The sequence below is a fragment of the Sus scrofa genome, chromosome 7 (genome assembly GCF_000003025.6).
Source record: "Sus scrofa isolate TJ Tabasco breed Duroc chromosome 7, Sscrofa11.1, whole genome shotgun sequence".
Classification (NCBI taxonomy): domain Eukaryota; kingdom Metazoa; phylum Chordata; class Mammalia; order Artiodactyla; family Suidae; genus Sus; species Sus scrofa.
The window spans coordinates 99,935,307-99,957,205 of NC_010449.5; the positions used below are offsets into that span (position 1 = coordinate 99,935,307).

Here is a 21,899-nt window from a genome sequence, read left to right on the forward strand (position 1 = left end):
AGCACAAAGCGGAGGCCAGTGGGTACAGCAGCCACAGCCACCCTGCCGGGGGGCGGGTGGACCCTGTGGGAGCTGCAACTTGTGGAGGCTGCACCCCCTCCCCCAACTGCCCCACCCTCCCTCACCTCCTGCAGCCTCTGGCTGAGGCCTCATTTCCTCAGGGACTCTGTGATGCATCAATAAACGAAGCTGGGTGGGCTCAGAGGGACTGGGGCACACCAGGTAATGCACGCCCAAGCCCCGCATGACAAGATCTTCTGACTTCCCAAGAGAAGCAGAAAATCCAGATTTTCTATGTAAAATCTGGTTTTTAAACAAAATCTGAACATTTTAAAAGACATGCTTTAAACAAAATGGGCATGGGGCTGATAGACTGCTACCCTGTGACTACGGTGTGTGGTGAGAAGAGAAATAGGGTTCCCAGCCTAACCAAGGCCCTCACTAACCAGGACCATTGAACAAATCCAATCACCTCCTGGTGCTCCATTTTCATCTCTAAAAAAGAGGGAAGGCTGTTCTGCCCACATCTCTGTAACGCTATAAGGATAAAAGGAAAAGGCAGGCCAAGGGCCTCCCGGAAGGACAATGGGGATGAGCAGTGCAGGTAGGTCTGAGATCCGCTCCTGTGCTGTCAGGTCCCAGCGGCTCAAGCCCCGAGATTAAATGCCTGACTACCACCAGCTGTTCTCAGGGACCTGGCTTCTAGGAATCCAGGCTCCGCCAGCCTTACCAGTTCTGTTCCCATTCTCGCAGGACTCGGCTGAGAAGAAGATGTAATCCACTGTCGTTCCAAGACCCAAGGGCATTGTGGTGACCTCTGGGCGGCCATGCTGGGGCAGGAAATGAGTATACACCGAGGTCAGGCGGAGGCAGTGCTGGATGGTGCCTACAGTCCTACCGGGTTGGAGAGGAAGATGTCAGTCAACAAACATTACTGAACTTTTCCCGAGGTCACTTTTTCTGTGGATTTTTTAAGGTTTTTAAAGAGATGATCCCAAATAACTTAACCTCAGCAAATTTCTTCCCATGCTAATAAGAGGCTAACCGTCTTAGCTAATCAGCCCAGAAACAGACAGTTATACTCAGTCCTGCTGACAATCCTCACCCCCCACTCTCCTCTTGCTACCTGGTAACGTAAAATTAATGTGCCCTTGTCCAGGGGTCAGCAAGCTCTCTGTGAGGCTTTACTCCGACAGAAAAGTGCACGGGCTTTTCACCTGCAAAAACTCTGGCCTCTGTACCCCTGTATGTCCCTCCATAAACTTAGCAAGTATTAAGGGAAGAAAGAACTCAGCAAAAACTCTTTCCTCAAATCAGCCCCAGGAGAGCCCACCGGAATCCCCCCAATACACCTAGATGGGGCTGGAATGCAAGCAGAAGGGCCCTGGAATGAGATTACCTGGGGAAGTCGGGCTCAGGCTCGGATGTGCCTTCCTCGAGGACAAACTCGGCCCAGCCAGCAGGTCGCTCTACGAAAAAGAGAAAAGGTTTTATCACTCACGGACAGTGAAGCAGGGTCGGAATCTTGCACCTTGAAATCCTGCTCAGATCCTTGACTGGATCTCTTGTCCAGAAGGGAAAAGAGAAAAAGCGAAGGGAGGAAGAAAGCAACAGACAAAAGTCAAGAACCTCAGGAAGCAGACAGAGGCCTCTAACAGACATCTCTTCCTTGGCTCAGCAACTTTTTTAAAAATTTAAATTCATTCTTTAAAATAGGTAATATAATCATATGGTACAAAAGTCAAAATGTAGAAAAAATTTTCAGTGAAAAATCTCCCTCCCACCCCAGGGCCCTTGCCACTCCATTCCTCTCTCCAGAGGCAACCAATATTACAAAATTCTTAGAATATTCCTCTATCACACACCACCCAGTGTGGTGTACACATATCCATGGAAGTATGCATATACGTATGTATGCACACGTATACACACATATACGTACACACACATACATAAAGAAAAAAGTCACACATTACCAATATCAGGAAAGAAAGGGGGGATATTATACAGATCCTACTGACATTAATAAGTGTTACAGAGTTAATGTTTGTGTCTCCTCAAAATATGCTGAAACCCTAAACCCCAATATGACCGTATTAGGAGGTGGGGCCTCTGGGAGGAAATTCAGTCTTGATGGGTGGAACCCTCACGAACAGACTAATGCCCTTATAAAAGAGGAGTTCCCATCATGGCGCAGCAGAAACGAACCCGACTAGGAACCACGGGATTGAGGGTTCAATCCCTGGCCTCGCTCAGTGGGTTAAGGATCTGGTGTCGCCGTGGCTGTGGTGTAGGCTAGCAGCTATAGCTCTGCTTAGACCCCTAGCCTGGGAACCTCCATATGCCGTGGGTGCGGGCCCTAAAAAGCAAAAAAAAAAAAAAAAAAAAGCCCTTATAAAAGAGATCCCAGGGAGCGCTCTCTCACCCTCTTTCTGCTGTCCAAGGATGCACCAACAAGGTGGCAATCAGCAACGCAGAGGAGGGTCCTCACCCCCACCCAGAACCTCCAGTCTCCAGAACTCTGAGAAGTAAATTGTTGTTTATAAACTACTCAGTCTGTGGCATTTTGTTATAACAGCCCCAAGTGACTAAGGAAACAGGATAACAAAGATCAACAAAATTGACAAACCCTTAGCTAGACGACCATGAACAAAAGAGAGGACCCAAGTTACTAAAACCAGAGGGAGCCATCACTGTCAAAGTTACCGAAATAAAAAATGGTAAGGATACTATAAACAACTGTACACCAACAAATTAGATGACTAGGTAAACTGGACAAATGCCTAAAAAGACACAACCTACATAAACGGACTCAAGAAAAAGAAGAAAAATCTGATCAGTTCCATAACAATTACAGACTCAATTAGCAATTTAAAAGTTTTCACACAAAAAAGCCCAGGTTCGGACAGCTTTATTGGTGAATTCTGCTAAACATTTCAAAAAGGAGCTACTGAGTCCATCACAAACATTTACAAAATATGAACAAGGGTACACTTCCCAACTCATGCTATGAGGTATTATTCTGATATCAAAACTAGACAGAAACATCACAAAGAATGAAAACTACAGACTAGAATCTCCTTGAACATAGATGCAAAATTCTCCACAATTTTAGCACTGTGATTTATAAGAAACAGATATTTGATCATTCAGATGACCAAATACATATTTCTCATATACAGTCAGTCTTCACACATAATGTCTTGTCCACAGTTCCTGACCCAAAGCTCCCTAAACCCTTGGAATTGTCAGAGTGTTGAGAGAGAGCAAGGCGCCTTTTGTTATTTTAATGAACCACATTCGGAAGTACCTAAGGATGGGGGCTGGTGGCCAATAAAGCCAACCATATGATGAGAGGAAACTTCAGTCTCACCTCCACCTCTGGGGAGGGAAGAGAGGCTGGAGGTGGAACAATCAACAATGACCAACGATTTAAAAAAATATGCCTATATAATGAAGCTTCCATAAAACTCAAAAAGGATGGGGGTCTGGAAAGCTTCCATGGTGGTGAACCTGTGGAAATTTGAGGGAGAATGGTGCACCTGGATAAGGCATAAAAAACTCTGCAACCCTTCTGACATACCCTGCCCTATGCACCTCTTCCGTATGGCTATTCCTGAATTACATCCTCTTGTAATAAACCAGTGAAATGTTTCTCTGAGTTCTGTGACCCTGCTCTAGCACTTTAATCTGACCCAAGGAAGGAGAGTATTGCAGGAACCTCTGATTTAGGGTTGGAACGTAGGGTATTCTAGGAACCTCTGCCCAACCTTCTCAGCTGGTCAGAAGAAGCTCAGGTAACAGCTTGGTTTTGACTGGCATCTGAAGTGTTGGGAGCGGTAGGTCTTGTAGGACTGAGCCCTTAACCTGTGAAGCCTGATGCCATCTCTGGGTAGACTGTGTCAGAATTGAGTTGAAGTGTTTGTAGGTGTTGGGGGAAACCCCGCCTCCACCACATTGGAAACTGAGTCTCAGAACACCAAAAGAACAATACACGGGCAAACTAAAGCCGGCTAAATAGAAAAATGGTTGTGTACTATGACCAAGTACACCATATCTTAGAAATGTAAGGGGAGGGAAGAGAGGCTGGAGGTGGAACAATCAACAATCTTTAACATCTGAAAATCAATTAATAAAATACATATTAATAGAGTATCAAAAAGCAAAGCATGTGATCATCTGAATAGACATAGAAAAAAACATTTGACAAAATCCAACACTCCTTTATGACCAAGCCCCCCCCCAAAAAAAAACCCCACAACACTTAAAAAACTAGGAATAAAAGAAAACTTCTTCAATCTGGCAAAGGGAAGCCACAAAAAACAAACAAACAAAATGCATGGCTAACATCATACTCAACGGTAAAAGACTGAAAACTTAAGCCCTAAGATCAAGTACAAGACGAGAACTCTCACCACTCAACACTGTAATGAGAGTTCTAGCTGGGGCAGTTATGGAAGAAATAAAACACATCCAAATTGGAATGGAAAAAGTAATACTCTTTCTATTTGCAAGATGACATGATCTACGATATAGAAAACCCTAAGAAACCCAGTAAAAAACTATTAGAACTAATCAATGAATTTGCAAGATTGATATACAAAAATTGTATTCCTTCACAATAGCAATGAATAATCCAAAAATGAAATTCAGAAAACATTTCCATTTATAAGAGTAAATCGAAGGAATTTAAAATAGTTACAGTAAGTTTAACAAAGGAAGTGTAAGACTTATACACTGAAAGCTATAAAACGTGGAAAGAAATTAAAGATCTAAATAAATGGAAAGACTTCCATGTTTATCCATCATAAGATAACATTGTTAAAATGCCAACATTCCCAAATTGACGTACAGATTTGTAAATCCCTATTAAAATCTCAACTGACTTTTTTGCAGAAATGGACATGTTGACCCTAAAATCCATAAAGAAATGTTTAAGGACCCAAAAGAGCCAAAATAATCTTGAAAAACAACAATGAAGTTATAGGACTTATAGTCTCTATTTCAAATTAACACAAAACTAAAATAATCAAGCTTTGTAATAATGGTAAAAGGATAGACATATAGAAGGACGGTATAGAATTGAGAGTCCAGAAACCCATACATCCAGTTAGTTGATTTTTTATAAAGAAAGGGATGAATGGAAAGTGACTACTAATTCATTTAGGATTCCTTTTGGGGGTGATGAAAATGTTATAAGATTAGATCATAGTGAAGACTGTGCAACTCTGAATATATTGAAAGCCACTGCTTTGTACACTTTAAAATAGGTGAATTTTATGGATGTGAACTCCATCTCAGTAAGACCTTTTTTTTTTTTTTTTTTTTTGTCTTTTTGCCATTTCTTGGGCCGCTCCCTCCCCTCGGCATATGGAGGTTCCCAGGCTAGGGGTCCAATCAGAGCTATAGCCACCGGTCTACACCAGAGCCACAGCAACACGGGATCCGAGCCGCGTCTGCAACCTACACCACAGCTCACAGCAACGCCAGATCCTTAACCCACTGAGCAAGGGCAGGGACCGAACCCGCAACCTCATGGTTCCTAGTAGGATTTGTTAACCACCGCGCCACGACGGGAACTCCCAGTAAGACTTTTTTAAAAAAGGATAAGAGAATGTTATAGACAACTTCATGACCATAAATTTGTTAATTTAGATGAAATAAAATATTCCTTTAAACATCTTGCATTTATTTTCCCTATTAGTTTCTTTTTGTTGCTTTTATAAACAGGATCTTTTTAAAATTACATCTTTTAATAAATACATCATTTTAACATATGAAAGCTGTTGATTTCTGCATAATATTTTACCTAGCTACTTTCTATAACCGTTAGTTGTTAGTTGATTCTCTTGGATCACAAGTTCTATAACCATACTAGCAAGTAATAGTTTACCTCCTCCTTTCCATTGTTTATTTCTATTTTCTTAGCTATATTTCCATTTTCTACTTCAAATTCTGTAGACTGGTATCTCTCACACACAGCTGAATAATGAAGTGGTCTCCTTGTCTTGTTTGTCTTTGATAGGAATGCTATTAGACTATCTTCTTTAAGCAAGATGCTCATTTTTGGAGTTGAGATAAATTTTTTTCAGGCACCAGGTGGCTCCATGCCCCTCCCTCACTGATGCTCCCAAGTGCTCAGTACTGCCTGATCAAGATAAATGTATTTTAGTGGTATAAGGAATTCAATTTATCTATTTTTTTTCCTTAAGAAGGTATTTTTTTAAAAGAATCTGGAATTAGGAGTTCCCGTCGTGGCGCAGCGGTTAACGAATCCAACTAGGAACCATGAGGTTGTGGGTTCGATCCCTGGCCTTGCTCAGTGGGTTAAGGATCCAGCATTGCCATGAGCTGTGATGTAGGTTGCAAACACCTATAACCCATATGCCATGGGTGCCGCCCTAGAAAATACAAAAAAAAAAAAAAAAAAAAAAAAAATCATTAAAAAAAATAAAAAATGTATAAAAATAAATAAAAATAAAATAAAAATAAAAGAATCTGGAATAGATGTTAAGTTTAACAAATATCCCTGACATCTCTAGAATGATGTGCATTTCTATATCTTAATAGATTTCATATCTTTATTAGCATGATGAATACATTAATATATTTCCCAGTACTGAACTATCTTTATCTTTGTGACAAATTCCAGCTGGCCATTGTATATTGCTCTTTTAACGTGATGCTAGATTCTGTTTCCTGATTGTCTAATTACATTTTTTGCATCAATATTCATAAGTGGAGAATATTAGGGTCTGTAGTTTTCTTTTTTGTGTGTAATTGCTGTCAGGTGTTAAAGTCAAAATACTATTTTATAAAAATAACTTGGTCCCCTTCTGCTGTGCTCTGTAACTACTTAAATAATTTTCCAATAGAAGTAATAGAATTACAAGCTACTCAAAGATTTGATGATGTTCTCTTATCAATATGAGCCTGGTGTTTTTGTGGGACTCTATCTCTTGAGAACTTTGGTTACTTTTTCACCCTGTGGTGTCTATATTATCACTTTCCTTCAAAATCAGTTTAGTAAATTACATTTTCTAAAATTAATATATACTACCTAACTTTTCAATTTATTTTGTACTCAGCTGAGAAAAAAAACCCTTGTAATCCTATTATTCTTCTGCATCTGGATACTTTTGCTTGCTCCTCTCCTACCCCTTTCAATAGGTTACATAAAAGGTTAGCTAATCAGAAAGCCATTTTTTCATGCCCCAAACAACTCATTTATTAGTATTAGTTCTATTTTTCTGTTACATTTCTATTATTTCCATTTTTATCTTTTTCTGCTTTCAGTTTATTTGTTCTCTTTTCTAACTTGAGTGGATACTTAATTCACTTACTTTCATCTTTTCTTACCAATATAATTCTGATTCCAAACATTATATATAATTCTATAAATTTTTCACTGAAAGCTGTTTTAGCTATATCCCACAAATATATGGCAATGCAGTACTGTTATTTTCTATATATTCTGAGGTTTATGTTTAAATTTCATCTTTGACCCAAATGTCGTTTGAAATTTTTTAAATGTCCAGATGACAGCATTCTTATTTTTGCCATTAATTTCTATTTTTACTGGATTTGTGATCATAGAAAGCTGGCTATACTACTTGTTTGAAATTTATTGATTTCTCTGTGTGTGTGTGTGTGTGTGTGGTGGTGGTGTGTGTGTGGTGGTGGTGGTGGTCTAATACATGGCAAATTCTCGAGAACTTTCTGTGGATGTTCAAAAGATGTCTTTGCTCTGCTTTCAATGTTCAGAGTTTGATATGTATCAATCAGCTTTACCATACAACATTTTACTCAAGTCTTCTATATTCTTAGTTACTTTTTATCTATTTGATCTGTTGTGAATTGACAAAGAAGAATTAAACCTTCTACCATTAGTTATTTTCTGACTATTATTTCTTGTTAAATACTGCAGTTTCACTTTGTAATGATTGTGTGATGTTATTTCGAGCATAAATGTTCCTAACACTAATCTCTTCATTTTAAGTCAGAAAAAATAAAGGTGATCAGCAGGATATTGAAAATAGTTTCTCTTCCAGTAAGAGGCAAGCCAGTTATGGCCTCTAAGTCATGTAAGAGGTCAGGAATTAACAGGTACCATTACTCCAGAAGACAGACGGAAGGTAAAAAATCAGAACCGGCATAATGAATTCACAATTTAGCTACAGCCATCCTTACACAGAGCCTTAATCAGGTTTTCATGTCTCATTCCTAAATGTGAATGGACACCTGATGGAATCTTTGAGAACAAATGATGGGGTAGGAGCTGGGAAGAAACTGACTCTTAAAAGAACCTTGGAAGGAATAGACAGAATTTAAAAAATTATCCTCAGTAGCAGAAGACAGCACTGGATTCTTTTTTTTTTTTTTTTTTTTTTTTTTGTTAAGAGGCAACTTTTAAAAAGAACTTTTGGAAATTAAATTTAAAATCTCTAGAAGGAATGAACAAGGTAAGAACATTTCACAGATGGTAGATTCTAATATCCAATTAACAGAAATTCCAGAAAGAGAACGTAAACGTAGGAAAATTATTCAAGAAATATTACCATCGAAATTATGTGAATTTGAAAGGGCCCTGGAGGAATACCCAGAACAACAAGAGAAACCAATACTCAGATGAGGGTAAACCATCATGAAATTTCAGAAATCAAGGAATTAGAGGCAAGAACCAGAAAATCTCAGCGAGGCAAAATAGGTGACATACACAAAAAGGATCAAGAAACAGAATGGCAGCAGACTTCTCATTAGCACTGCGGGAAACATGGACTAAGTTAATTTTGAAACTAGACCTTTATACTTACCAAATTTTCATATAAGTGTGAGGATAAAAAGTAAAGTCTTTGTTGTTGTTTTAGTACATGAAAAGAAAAACAAAAAAGAAAACTGCTTCACTGAACACCAGTTCTGCCCATGGATATTGCGTACAAGCAGCACTGCTCTGTCAGTTACTCAGGACTCAAGGCTTCCGCCTTCCCTCCAGGGCACATGAGCACACGGACCACAGCTGCCTCCACCTGAGCTGCAACATCTTCCTGGCCCATTCAGCACAGGTAGCAGCGAAGCAAATAAATTCTGGAAGTACTTGGGAAGAGGATGATAAGTTGTGCAGGGATGGGCCAGTGGAGAAGCTGGATTCAGAACTTTCCTGCTTTAGAAACTTTGCTCTGTGGCCATCTGGTCAGTTTGTAAATAGCAGTTTACAAAAGTCATCTATTTGCAACTGTTTTTCCTAGTAGGCACTTAATTGAGCACATGGTTTATTCTTACATGTTACAAGACCTGAAGCCCCAGATATAAATGGGAATATGTAAGTACTCATGAAAAAGAAAACACACCGACCCTTTTCAGTGTCTTTAAGAGCCATTCTGGAAAGAAGAAACCATTAATAATTTAAAATATTTACAAGATAAGGACTTAAAATTTAGATTCCCCTCTTATGAATTATTCCTTTACAAAGGGTATTGGGGAGAGTGAGAATCATGTTTGCTTGGGGTTTTGGGGTTTTTTTGTTTGTTTGTTTTTTGTCTTTTGTCCTTTTCTAGGGCCGCTCCCATGGCATATGGTGGTTCCCAGGCTAGGGGTCCAATCGGAGCTGTAGCCGCTGGCCTACGCCACAGCCAAAGCAACGCCAGAGCCAAGCTGTGTCTGCGACCTACACCACAGCTCATGGCAACACTGGATCCTTAACCCACTGAGCAAGGCCAGGGGTCGAACCTGCAACCTCATGGTTCCTAGTCAGATTCGTTAACCACTGAGCCACAATGGGAACCCCATGTTTGTTTTTAAATTACACAACTTGTGTGATGTAGAACACTCCAGAGCAATGCACTATCCATTTATGGGAAAGTTAGAGCATCACTACTTAGCACTGTAGCTCCTTTTGCAATTCAGATGATTCCCATTAAAATGAGTGCCACAGTCAAGTTGTCAAGTTTTGGTGTGCACAGTCTGGTATTGGACTGGAAATACTATTTGTTAGCACATCTAAACACATCCTCTAGAAAAAACATCACACACTAAGATCTCCTTGTTTGCACTTAAGTCTTTCTACTCATGGTCTAAAAGTGGTGGTAGCTTTTTAGATTTAGAGTCTTCAAAAGCGATTCATCAGGAGCCTGTCCAGCCCTGGGTGGGGGTACTGAATAAATGGAAGGTATGTTGCAGGATGGGTGTGCTTACCCAAATTTAATCTCTTTTTTTTTAATGATTTTTATTTTTTTCCATTGCCAAATTTAATCTCAGTCTTGAAAATACGGCTAGTACTGGGCACTGGTAGCGAACTGATATTTTCCCCCTACATAATGATTCCACAAAGTGATTGTCAGTATGTATTTTAAAGGTTCTTATCTTGTTATTAAATTGATACGTTTCTTTTATGTTTCAAGTACAGTACTGATGTTTTTTAAAATAACCTATTATTAACATGAAATTACATTATGTGGGATCCTACTACTGTTTAACTTTAGGGTTTGGTGTTTTTAAAACACTGAGCCACTGCCTTCCTGTTGGAGCCCAAGTGATACAAGCATTTATCCCAGTGCCTGGCACACACCAGCTGCTCTATGCATGGTGGCTGTCACTATTATTATTGCAATCATCACAATTGTAATAATACATTTTGCTTTACAATTTAAAAAAAATGAAAAGAGAGAGCCATTGAAATGTTTGCTGCTCTGTATAAAATGCCAATTCAAGTTAAATTCCTTTAAGAAAAAAAATGAATTCATTGCTTACCACCAGTCGGATCAATCTTCAATAGTTTTTTCAGTCACTGCTTGGTTGTCTAAAGTTATTCTTCTAGCAGTTTCTTCAAGAAAGGCTTTGGTTTGAGCATAAAATTTTTGAGCCATACTTTCTTTTGTTGAAGCCTTGCTCCCCCTTTAGAGTTGAATGTTAATGTGAAGAAGTCTGAAGCCAACCTAATTATTTTTACCCTTAGAAGTAGCCTGATCTTTTCAGTTCAACAAGCCCAAAGGATTCTTTTATCTTTCACTTTTGTTAACTTCAATAAGACATCTTACTGCTGATTTTCCTATGTCATTTTTTTACTGAGACATGGTCATCCTTCTCAATCTAAAGATTCAAATCTTTTCATTTTGGGAAAATCCTCCTTGAACCATACCTTTAACTATTCCTTTTGTGCCACTGTACTGGCTTTCTTCTTTGTGAACTCCAGTTACGTGAGTGTTGAAGCTCCGTATCTTCCACTACAGCCATTTTCTCTCCAGTCCTTTTTATCCTTCCTGGTCTTTGTCTCTTATTTTATTTTCAGCAGAGCCTATTCTCTCCTGGGCTCCAGCTAATTTTCTCTTCATTTTATTTGATTTCTAAATTTTTGTTTTGTCTTTTTTTAGGGCCGCACCCATGGCATATGGAGGTTCCCAGGCTAGGGGTCAAATCAGAGCTGTAGCCGCTGGCCTGCACCACAGCCACAGCAACGTCGGATCCTTAACTCACTGAGCAAGGCCAGGGATCGAACCTGCATCATGGTTCCTAGTCAGATTAGTTTCTGCTGAGCTGCAACAGGAACTCCATGACTTCTAAATCTTTTAATTCCACTTCTTTCCTGAGCTCTGTGGCTAAATCTCATCTTCGGATGTCTTGGCATGTGCTTGAACTTATTTTATAAAGGCAATTATTTTATTTTTGTACCCTCGTTTTATAAAGGCAATTGCTTAATTTTCTGTTTTGTTTTGTCTTTTTAGGGCTGTACCCGCAGCATATGGAGGTTCCCAGGCTAGGGGTCTAATCCGAGCCATATCCACAGGTTTATACCAAAGCCACAGCAGTGCCAGATGTGACCCGTATCTGCGACCTACACCAGAGCTCACGGCAACGCCAGATCCTTAACCCACTGAGCGAGGCCAGGGATCGAACCCACAACCTTCATGGTTCCTAGTCGGATTCGTTTCCGCTGAGCCATGATGGGAACGCCCCCAATTGCTTAATTTTTTAATTCAAATAATAGCAAAATAATCATAATTTTCACATGCTCTATGGCAACCATTTTTACCTTCAAGTTTTCTTTATCTGCCTTTCACTTGTACTGTTCCTTTCACCTTTTTTTCTTACAGTAGTTTAGTACAGATCTCAGGCTGGTTCCTTTTGGGCAGCCCAGCTTTGAATTAGTTGAGGTGTTTCTGTGCCAGCTTTTTGTACAAAACCTACAGAAGGTAGGAACTGGGTATGCATTGCAAGTCACAGGCATTTCCCCTATGACACAGGGTTGTGTCTGAGTCCTTTTAATCTTTACCTCTCCCAGCCAAAAGAGGTAGGCAGCTCTGTAAGTATTTCATCTCCCCACTGCCACTTAAACAGGCTGCTTCATGTGAATATGGCTTGATTCCTTTTTGCTTCTTCAGGCCAAAACAGCTTCAGACAATCTCCTTTAACAACCTGTACATCCTATTCTTGATGAAACAAGGGACTTGCATTTTGTGCCTCAAGGTATACTCCTCACCTTGGAGAAATGCCCTCTGCTGGTTCTTTCTGAGATGCACATGGCCCCACAGACAAGTCCCTCCTCCGCACCCCTGCATGGTCTCCAGTGCTTCCTGCAGCCATCCCGCCTGTGCTGTGGTTCATGGTTTCAGATATCTTCAGGTCCCCTAGCTTTCTCAAAGACAGCATTTGCATTTCTTTTTTCCACTCTCCCGTTGCTTTGCAGCGGTTTCAGAGACAACAAGGGGAGAAGGTCAAGTATACTCTGCTACGTACAATCTGGAAGTTCTCAGTAGGAGTATCTTTTTATTACAACCAGGGGTACTGTCACCTTATGACTTTCAAAGCCCTATCGTATATATTTTTTCTCTCCTATATATGCTGTACACATGCTAGTCATTAGCAACTTAAGCCTAAAAAGCTCAAGTGGCTTGCTCAAGGTCTCAGAGCTGGTTAGAACCCAGGTCTCTTGATTCCTGGTCCATGTTTTCAACACATTGCACATGGCTGTGGGCTCCACTAACCTTCCTGCTAAGCATTCTTATTACCAGAAGCTGATCTCGAAGACTTATACCTGGGAAAGACTAAGAAACCACATATACGACAAATATCAGAGGTAAAGAGGAAAGAAGACCAAGAAAACAAGCTTAGTTCCCATTACCTGGCTTCATATCTGTCACTCCTTCCATAAGAACCAGTCCTATAGGTCGCTGACAGGCGATGTTGCAGAAGCGGAAACGTAGCAGGAAGTCTCGGCTGTATTTACGTCTCTCTGTAAACCAAGAAAAGCCATACAGTGAAAGAAAGGAAGAGGGGCCACAGGCTGAAAGGAGCGTCCAGTGAAGGGACACAGAGGAAGTCAGGCTCTGAAGACAAGGAGATTTTCCAATGGCTATTATTCAAAGACATCCATTTCACTGGTGACCACAAGGAGGACAATGAGAAAAACAAAGGAACGTGCTAATAGAATTGAGGGAATTACACTTTCTCTTGTGACTGAGGTGCCAGCTTTCTCCCCAAATGGGCATGGAGTCTTAACCAACAGAGAATGTGGCATGTGCTCACCTGATCTCTTGGGGTGACAGGAGGTGACATACTGACAGCAATCAGTGATGCCCAGAGAGCTGGGCCACAGTGGGGCCTGCAGCTTCCTCTGGTAAAGCTGATGGGAGAAGTCCTCCTGTCCAGATACCTACAAGGAAAGAACAGATGGGAAGGAGGAATCCAAGATGCGAAAAGGAAATGGCCCATGTTTTAGGACGTGTGGACAAACACACACACATCTACTCACACACTAAATACATAAGCAAAATACCTAAGTCTCAGGGTAAGATTAAAAATAAGGAGCTAATTTAAAAAAATTTTTTTTTCACTAGAAACACTGAAATGTCCTTGAGACAGGAATAAGGGGAAGAGAGTGAGGTATGCGCGTCAAAGAGAATAGAACTGGAGGTCCTATTTTGGCACAGTGGAAACAAATCCGACTAGGAACGATGAGGTTTCAGGTTCAATCCCTGGCCTTGCTCAGCGGGTTAAGGATCCAGCATTGCCGTGAACTGTGGTGTACATCGAAGACTCGGCTCGGATCTGGCATTGCTGTAGCTCTGGTGTAGGCCAACGGCTATAGCCCCAATTAGACCCCTAGCCTGGGAACCTCCATATGCTGCAGGTGCAGCCCTGAAAAGACAAAAGACAAAAAAAAAAAAAAGAGAGAGAGAGAGAGAGAAAATAGAACTGTATGAACATATGGTCCCCTAAATTTTACCTTAGAAAAATCTACACTATTCTGCCAAGGGAACGTGAACATTCAGGGGCTTTCATTTGCCATGGAAAAAGCTTTATCCTGATCTTTGGCTCTTCTGGATCAAAATCTAGCATCTTAAGTCTATTACTGGGAAACCATAGGGTCAAAGCAAATGGGAAATGTACCAAAGCCCTTTACTGTATCCATGTCACCATGTTCGATCAAAGCCAATGAGCTGCCTGGGAATAAGAGACAGAACGTAGTAGGGAAACATTCGGCAACGTCGGTCATGTACGCATCTCCAACGTGTGCAGCAAAACCCCCTTTGTTTCATTTAACAACAACAAATATTTGAGTGTCAACTACATGCAAGATACCAGCTAAGTGCCGGGGAGAGAGCAGAGAGGGACACAATCTCACTGCCCCTAAAGGACATATGTTTTCAACATGTCACCAGAAGTAAAACACACTTGCTGTTTTGTTTTTTGCTTTTTGCTTTTTAGGGCCACACCTGTGGCATATGGAAGTTCCCAGGCTAGCGGTCAAGTCAGAGCTGCAGCTGCCAGCTTATGCCGCAGCTATGGCAACATGGGACCCGAGCCGCATCTGCGACCTACACCACAGCTCACGGCAACACGAGATCCTTAACCTACTGAGTGAGGCCAGGTATTGAACCCACTCCTCACGGGTACTAGTCCGGTTCTTAATCTGCTGAGCCACAACAGGAACGCAACACACCTGCAGTTTAATGGCCACTTACTGGCTGTGTGACTTTGGGCAAGTTAGTTAATTCTTTTGGGTTCAGTATCCTCTACCATTGAATGAGATAATAATATCACAAACAAGAATCTTTTTTTACTGTTGTTGTTGTTTTATCTTCCTAGGGCCGCACGCATGGCATATGGAAGTTCCCAGGGTAGGGGTCAAATCAGAACTAGACCAAGCAGCCTACACCACAGCCACGGCAATGCCAGTTCCAAGCCGTGTCTGCGACCTACACCACAGCTGACGGCAATGCCGGATCCTTAACCCACTGCATGAGGCCAGGGATTGGACCCACATCCTCATGTATACTAGTCAGGTTTGTTACTGCTGAGCCACGAGAGGAACTCCTTTTTTTTGCTAAGAATCTTGATAACAATCACCACTACCAATTATTGATTTCTTCCTTTGAAGCAGGAACTGGAAAACTCTGTGTGTGCCTTATTTTATTTAATCCACCACAAAAAACCCTCGGAAGTAAGTCCCATTATATCTCCAGTGCAGAGAAGAGGCCAAAAGAGCTTATGGAAATGAAATAACTTGCCCAATGTGGCAGAGCAGGGATCTGAACACAGGACTATTTGGCTTCAAGATGAGAGCTCTTACTCACTATGCCTAACGGCATCTGGCACATGGGAGACACTTAGTAATTCTTCTTCCCTTTCCCTGAGCCCCTCGGTCAGCGCAGTTTCCTAGCAGGATAATGCCTTTCTCTGCGCACATAGCAACCAGGATAACGCTGGCACTTGAGTGACCTCATTAAAATAAAAGCCCAAAGTGCTCGATTCAGTCATTTTATGTCCTTTCTCCACTGTGCCTTGCCAAAAGTTAAGCAACAAATTGGATTAGCAGGGCAAAACAGCAAAACAAGGAGATTAAGTGACATATAAAGAAATCAGCACGAGCCGAACACCCCTCAGTGGAGCTAAATAAACTGTCATAAAACTATAAGACATCTATAAACATCCAGCAGTTAAAAGGAATGAGATTGATCCATATGTACATTGTTGAGTGAAAAAAAGCTATAAAATGAAATATGCAGTGACATACCATGTGTACAAAAGCACAGAACAGGTCTTCTATCAGCTCTTAGAAGCAATGACAGCATCGTAACAGAGGGCAGGAGCTCTGGGGCCAGACCAACTGGTTAAGAAACCTGGTCCCACCCCTAAACACCTGCATAAGCTAGTGTAAGCAAATTACCTAACTTCTCTGTGCGTTCTTTTTCTCACTTATAAAATGGAATCAGTGATAGAAACCATGAAAATTAATGAGTTAATGTGTGCTTAAGATAGCACCTGGCATAGAGTGAGCGCTTAATAAATGCAGATTATGATTACATTATCATGGCAGCTTCGATACCACCGCAAATGCATAGAAAATGATCCGGAAGACCAGCACCAAACTTTGAGCAGTTATTACTTGAGTCTAAGGGGAGACTGTGGAATGGAGGTAATAAAGGGGGCTTTGGTCTTATTTTCAAATGTTTGAATTCTTTTTTTTTTTTTTTGTCTTTTTAGGGCCGCACCTCTGGCATATGGAGATTCCCAGGTAGGGCTCTAATCGGAGCTGCAGCCCCTAGCCTACACCACAGCCACAGCCATGTGGAATCCTAGCTGTGTCTGTGACCTACACCGGATCTTTAACCCCTGAGCAAGGCCAGGGATAGAACCTTCATCCTCATGAATACTAGCCAGATTCATTTCCACTGAGCCACAAGAGGAACTCCTGCTTGCATTTTTTTTTTTTTTTTTTTTTTTTTTTTTTTTTTTTTTTGCTATTTCTTGGGCCACTCCCGTGGCATATGGAGGTTCCCAGGATAGGGGCGAATCAGAGCTGTAGCCACCGGCCTACGCCAGAGCCACAGCAACGCGGGATCCGAGCCGCGTCTGCAACCTACACCACAGCTCACGGCAACGCTGGATCATTAACCCACTGAGCAAGGGCAGGGACCGAACCCGCAACCTCAAGGTTCCTAGTCGGATTCGTTAACCACTGCGCCACGACGGGAACTCCTGCTTGCATTCTTTATAGGGATGCTTGTATACTTATATGTACATAAGTACTTTTGTACTTGTAAACTAATGATAAAAACTAAAAGGATACCAAAGGCACTCACAAGTTCCTAACTTCCAGGTTTGAGTACCAGCTATCAACAAAAAAAAAAAAAAAAAAAAAAAAAAAGGCAGGAGGGTGCCAGAACAAGTGTAACTGAGGTCCCGGCCTCAGAAGCAGCACTGGATGCCAACACCCAAATCTCTCCCTAAGCTGCATTCCCACCCCTGCAGTGGCCTCTCCCATTTTTACCTTCCAGGCTGGCATCCCATGGTACTGGAGTTCTCCATCCTTGATGAAGTTGTAAAGAGGTGAATCAGGGACAGAATTCAGGTCCCCGCACAAGATGATGGGGCAGTGGCTGCCATCAGACAACCTGGCCACCTTGTCCACTTCGGCCAAGAGAATGGCCATCTGGGCCAGCTTGACATCGCCCCGGCGTGGGTTGTACAGGACATGGGTATTTGCCACACATAAAGGGGCCACTGAGACTTGTCCCAGGCCTTCTGGGACGAGTGGCTGCAGCAGCAGCACTAAGCCCACGTTGTCCCGATTGAGGAGCTCCGAGCCAGGCCGAAAGTATTCCACGGGGCTGGCGCAGAGCAGGCGGAATCTCGTGGGCTTGTAGCAGACAGCACAGCCATCTGTCTTACACCCGGTCCTCCTCTTGTAGAAACAGGTAAAGCCTGCAAAGAACACACCACCAAGGAGCTGGGTCAGAGTCCTTGAAGCCTAAACCCCTCCAACCAATGGCAGGAGCCCAGGCGTGTGTGCCTGATGCATCACTCCTGCTGCTCAACAAGGGAGTCCTTGCTCTTCCCAACTCCTTGCTCTGCAGAGATTTCCTTACGGTTGTAACCGAGTGGCTAAAAGGGGGACAGAAGGGTGTGAAGCAATTACTTGAGAGGAAAACCATGGACTCTTGCAGCCAGACCAGCTGGAGTCCAGATTCCACATCCTATGAGCTTTACAGCTTTGGGACCTTGAGCTAGACACATGAATTTTTTGAACCTCAGTTTCCTCACTGTAGAATGGGGATAATAACATTAAGCTTCACAGGGTTGGTTGCTTCAAGGACTAAATGGCGCTGTATGTCAGGATTGCTTTAGAACTTCAAGACTTTCCTCGCCCACACAAGGGAGTAGCTCACAGGTGAGACTGAGGGTTTACTGAGATGACAGAAAGAGATGGAACCTTCAGGAGAAAGCAGACAGGGCTGTAGGAAGAAAGACTGGCAAACACGCCAGGGAGCGGCATTACCCATCATTCTCAGAGAGGGCTCCAGCTGCTCCCAGTAATGATCTTCCTGGACTTCCTGGAGACACAAGATCTGGGAAAACAACAAGGAAACCAATCACTCCAGAGTAACGGAGGGTGCTGGAGCATGGCTCCCACCCCAGGAGCAGGGACTGAGGCCATTGGGAAGCTGCTGAAGGTCTCAGGCTGGGTCGCACTGAAACTTCCCCCTGGGTGCTGTCTCTTCCCAACAGCCACCACCAGCAAGAACAGGCCCAGGCAAGCTGAGACCAGACACATGCCCTGGATTTTCCTGCTCCTCGAACCCCTCGAGTCTCCCTCTTGCATAAAGGTGCTAGAAAGTGTGCACCTACAGAGAGTCTTCTCAGGACCTGCCAAAACCTCATTTACACCAGGCAGGAAAGCTCCAGCCCGAGGCAGGACTCCAATGATATGAACAGCTATGGGGTTGAACTCATTTTCTAAGAGCCCTGGGAAAGAGCCAGGGTCCAGAGCAAATGCAAGATGGCACAGACCCCCGTCTTCACTCACATCGGGGTCCCAGTGCTGGAATTCCTGCATGAGATTCGCAAAGCGATAGTTCCAATTGAGGATGTCTGGGTGGCAATGCAGATAGAGCTCCGAGCTCTGCTGCATCAGGTCCTGGGCCAGGATGTTATAGGACATGAGAGTGAACTGGAACTGAGGGCCATCCCCTGCCTCCAGGCCCTGAGCATCTGGCTGAGTGGAGAAATCTTCCCATTCTCGCCACAGGATTTCTGCAAAGGGGTTGGGACGAAGAGGTCCGTGCTAAGTCTGTGTTATCCACAGGGCCCACCATCACTACTGCCTCAGGGATACTGTGCCCACTGTGCTTTTCGTCTTCCCTGTCATCCATTACTTTCTGCAGCAATTTGAAGGACACTCTAAGGACATTCTCAGACTAGGCGGTAAGCTCCAGCGAGCCAGAGACGATCTTGGCCTGTTTGCCACCATATCCCCAGCACCTAGTACAGTACCTGGTATCCAGTACACATTCACTAAATATGGCTGACAATTTCTTACTTTTGATAAATCCACGTGTCTCTGGGGAATAACTCAGATGACTGTGCTTAACAGTCTTGGGTGTTCTCTGACCTCTCAACCTGGAAAAACCTAGAGCCAGAAATCACAGTATGTCCCCCATGTCCCCTAGAGCAGGGGCTGCAGAGTAGATTCTAAACCTGCGTGAACCAGAGAACTCATTCTTCAAAGTTTAATGGAAGCCAAATATTTAACACAGATAAAAATGGAATGATTCTGATTGAGGCAGAGAGTGGAGGTCCTGAGAGCTCTCCACTCCGACCCCAGGTCACCTCCAGAGAATCAGTAATGCAGAGAATCAGAACTAGGGTCTGCTTTCAGTTCTGCCACTACCTAGCTATGTGACTTTAGGAGGCCCCACTACCGCTCTGTGCTGTCGTAACTTCCTCTGAAAGACAACGGGGCTGGATGAGACGGTCTCTAAGGCCCCTCTGGATCTGCCCCTTCACGTCTCAGAAAAACAGAATGCAGCAGCAGAGCGCCCCACAAGAGGACCTTCGCTTTAGCAGAGGCGCTGCCGACATCCCAGACAACCCACTGCCCTGGCTCACTCAGCCGGTTGTCAGACTCACCATGATATGGGATTTCCATTGGGGGAGGTTGCAACTGCCCCAGGCCCTCAAAGGGCCAGATGGGAGCCTCTTCCTGGGGCACAGGCTCCGGTGCTATGCTCCAGGCCACCACTGCAGGGTCCTCTTCCCACTGCTCTGCGGCCAGGGCACCCATTGGGAGGACAGCGCAGTCTGCATACGGGGCGCCAGTCTGCACAGGGACAGGTGCCCACATTGGGCCCTCGACCTCTGGCAGTGGCTCCTCTCCTAACACCTCGGGGAAAGGCTCGTCCAGGTTCTCTGCCGCCCGAAGATCACTCAGCTGCCTGTTGGACCACTTGTCCTCTGAAGCAGCATCCTGTTCTCCAGGATTATCCATCAGGAGCGCCAGGCTGCTCTGGGCTAGTCCCTTATCTACAAGGGGACCCTCATTCACAGTTGAGAGCACCTGGCTCGACCCTTCTTCTCGCCACTGCTGCAGCAGGCCCTCACACTCCTCCTGGTCGGGGCCCCGAGGGGCCATGGCAAAGTCCCCTTCTACCTGGGAGGACGAGCTCTTCGCCAAAAGGGCATTTTTTCGACATGCGAAGAAAGCATCTAAGAAGAAAGCCAAAATACTGTGTTATAAGATGACAGCATCACCCAACCCACACCCTTCTCCCAACTTTTTGTTTGTTTGTTTTGTCTTTTTAGGCCAGTATCCACAGCATATGGAAGTTCCCAGGCTAGGGGTTGAATCGGAGCGGCAGCTGCCAGCCTACCCCACAGCCACAGCAATGCTAGATCTAAGCCACATCGGCGACCTACACCACAGCTCTTGGCAATGCTGGATCCCCCACCCACCGAGAGAGGCCAGGGATCAAACCTGCATCCTCATGGATACTGGTCAGATTGTTTCCACTGCACCATCATGGGAACTCCCCCAAATTCTAATAGAAGTCCCATAAGCAAGAATCATACCTACCCTGGTCATCTTTGTACTGTCAATGAGCCTGCCCATTTTAGTGCCTGGACCATCATCATCATCAGAGCAAAGGGCTTTCTACGTGCCAGGCAGTGTCCTAAACACTTTACAAGAATTGACTACTTCATATGGTAGGGATCTGATAAATATTCAGTATGTGACTTGCTATGTGAATGGCTATCCTACACCATCAAGGACAGAGATGGTTACACTTAACCACACTCCTTTTATCTGGCGATTAAGACTCCTATTAAAATCAACTCTCTGGTTCTAAGAGCCACATCACACTGGAACCAGCACTTGACTATGAATCACAACTGTGGGCTATGACCTGCAGTTGAAATGAACAAAACTGGAGCTCCCTTCATGGCGCAGCGAAAACGAATCCGACTGGGAACCATGAGGTTGCGGGTTCGATCCCTGGCCTCACTCGGTGGGTTGAGGATCCGGCGTTGCCGTGAGCTCTGGTGTAGGTTGCAGATGCAGCTCGGATCCCAAGTTGCTGTGGCTGTGGCGTAGGCCTGCACCTAAAGCTCCAATTAGACCCCTAGCCTGGGAACCTCCATATGCCACAGGTGCAGCCCTAAAAAGACAAAAGACAAAAAAAAAAAAAAAAAAAAAAAAGAAGAAAAAAAAGAAAGAAAACGAAACAACAAAATTATGTGACCTTGCACAAGGCCCCTAATGAGATGGACCCACTCTTGACTGTAAAATGGGGACAAGGGAAGTATGAACCAGACAATCCCCAAGATCTTTTCTGGTTTTATAAATCCCCTAATCTATGAATGTATTCCAAAAGAAAAAGGCCCAAAGTAGACAAAAAGTGTCTCTACCTCTTAGCAAAGGCTTCTTCTCAAAAGCTATCCTACTCATAAATCTTCACAAACCTCATTATCAGTTTTCTCATTCCACAGCACTCTAGAGGCTGGAAATCAGAAGGCGCCAACAACTTACAATGACAGGCAAAGCATGCAGGAAAAACTCTAATATTAGAGTCCCTGAAGTCTAAGCACAGTATTTTGGTGCTAGCAAAACATCCCCTCTCAGTACA

The 21,899-nt window shown here is 43.3% G+C and overlaps 1 protein-coding gene across 2 annotated transcripts in view; it reads right to left on the reverse strand.

The window, feature by feature from the left end:
* The window catches only part of ANGEL1 (angel homolog 1), a 30,041-nt gene that overhangs the window by 5,906 nt on the left and 2,236 nt on the right, over nucleotides 1-21,899 (reverse strand). For both annotated transcript variants that reach the window (XM_021099540.1, XM_021099541.1), the window contains exons 2-9: nucleotides 19,906-20,481; nucleotides 18,803-19,029; nucleotides 18,275-18,344; nucleotides 17,267-17,700; nucleotides 13,519-13,645; nucleotides 13,115-13,225; nucleotides 1,400-1,469; nucleotides 731-894 (exon numbers count right to left, since the gene is read on the reverse strand). In XM_021099540.1, coding sequence (XP_020955199.1) covers nucleotides 731-894; nucleotides 1,400-1,469; nucleotides 13,115-13,225; nucleotides 13,519-13,645; nucleotides 17,267-17,700; nucleotides 18,275-18,344; nucleotides 18,803-19,029; nucleotides 19,906-20,481 — 1,779 coding nt within the window. The remainder of the gene's footprint in view (nucleotides 1-730; nucleotides 895-1,399; nucleotides 1,470-13,114; nucleotides 13,226-13,518; nucleotides 13,646-17,266; nucleotides 17,701-18,274; nucleotides 18,345-18,802; nucleotides 19,030-19,905; nucleotides 20,482-21,899) is intronic.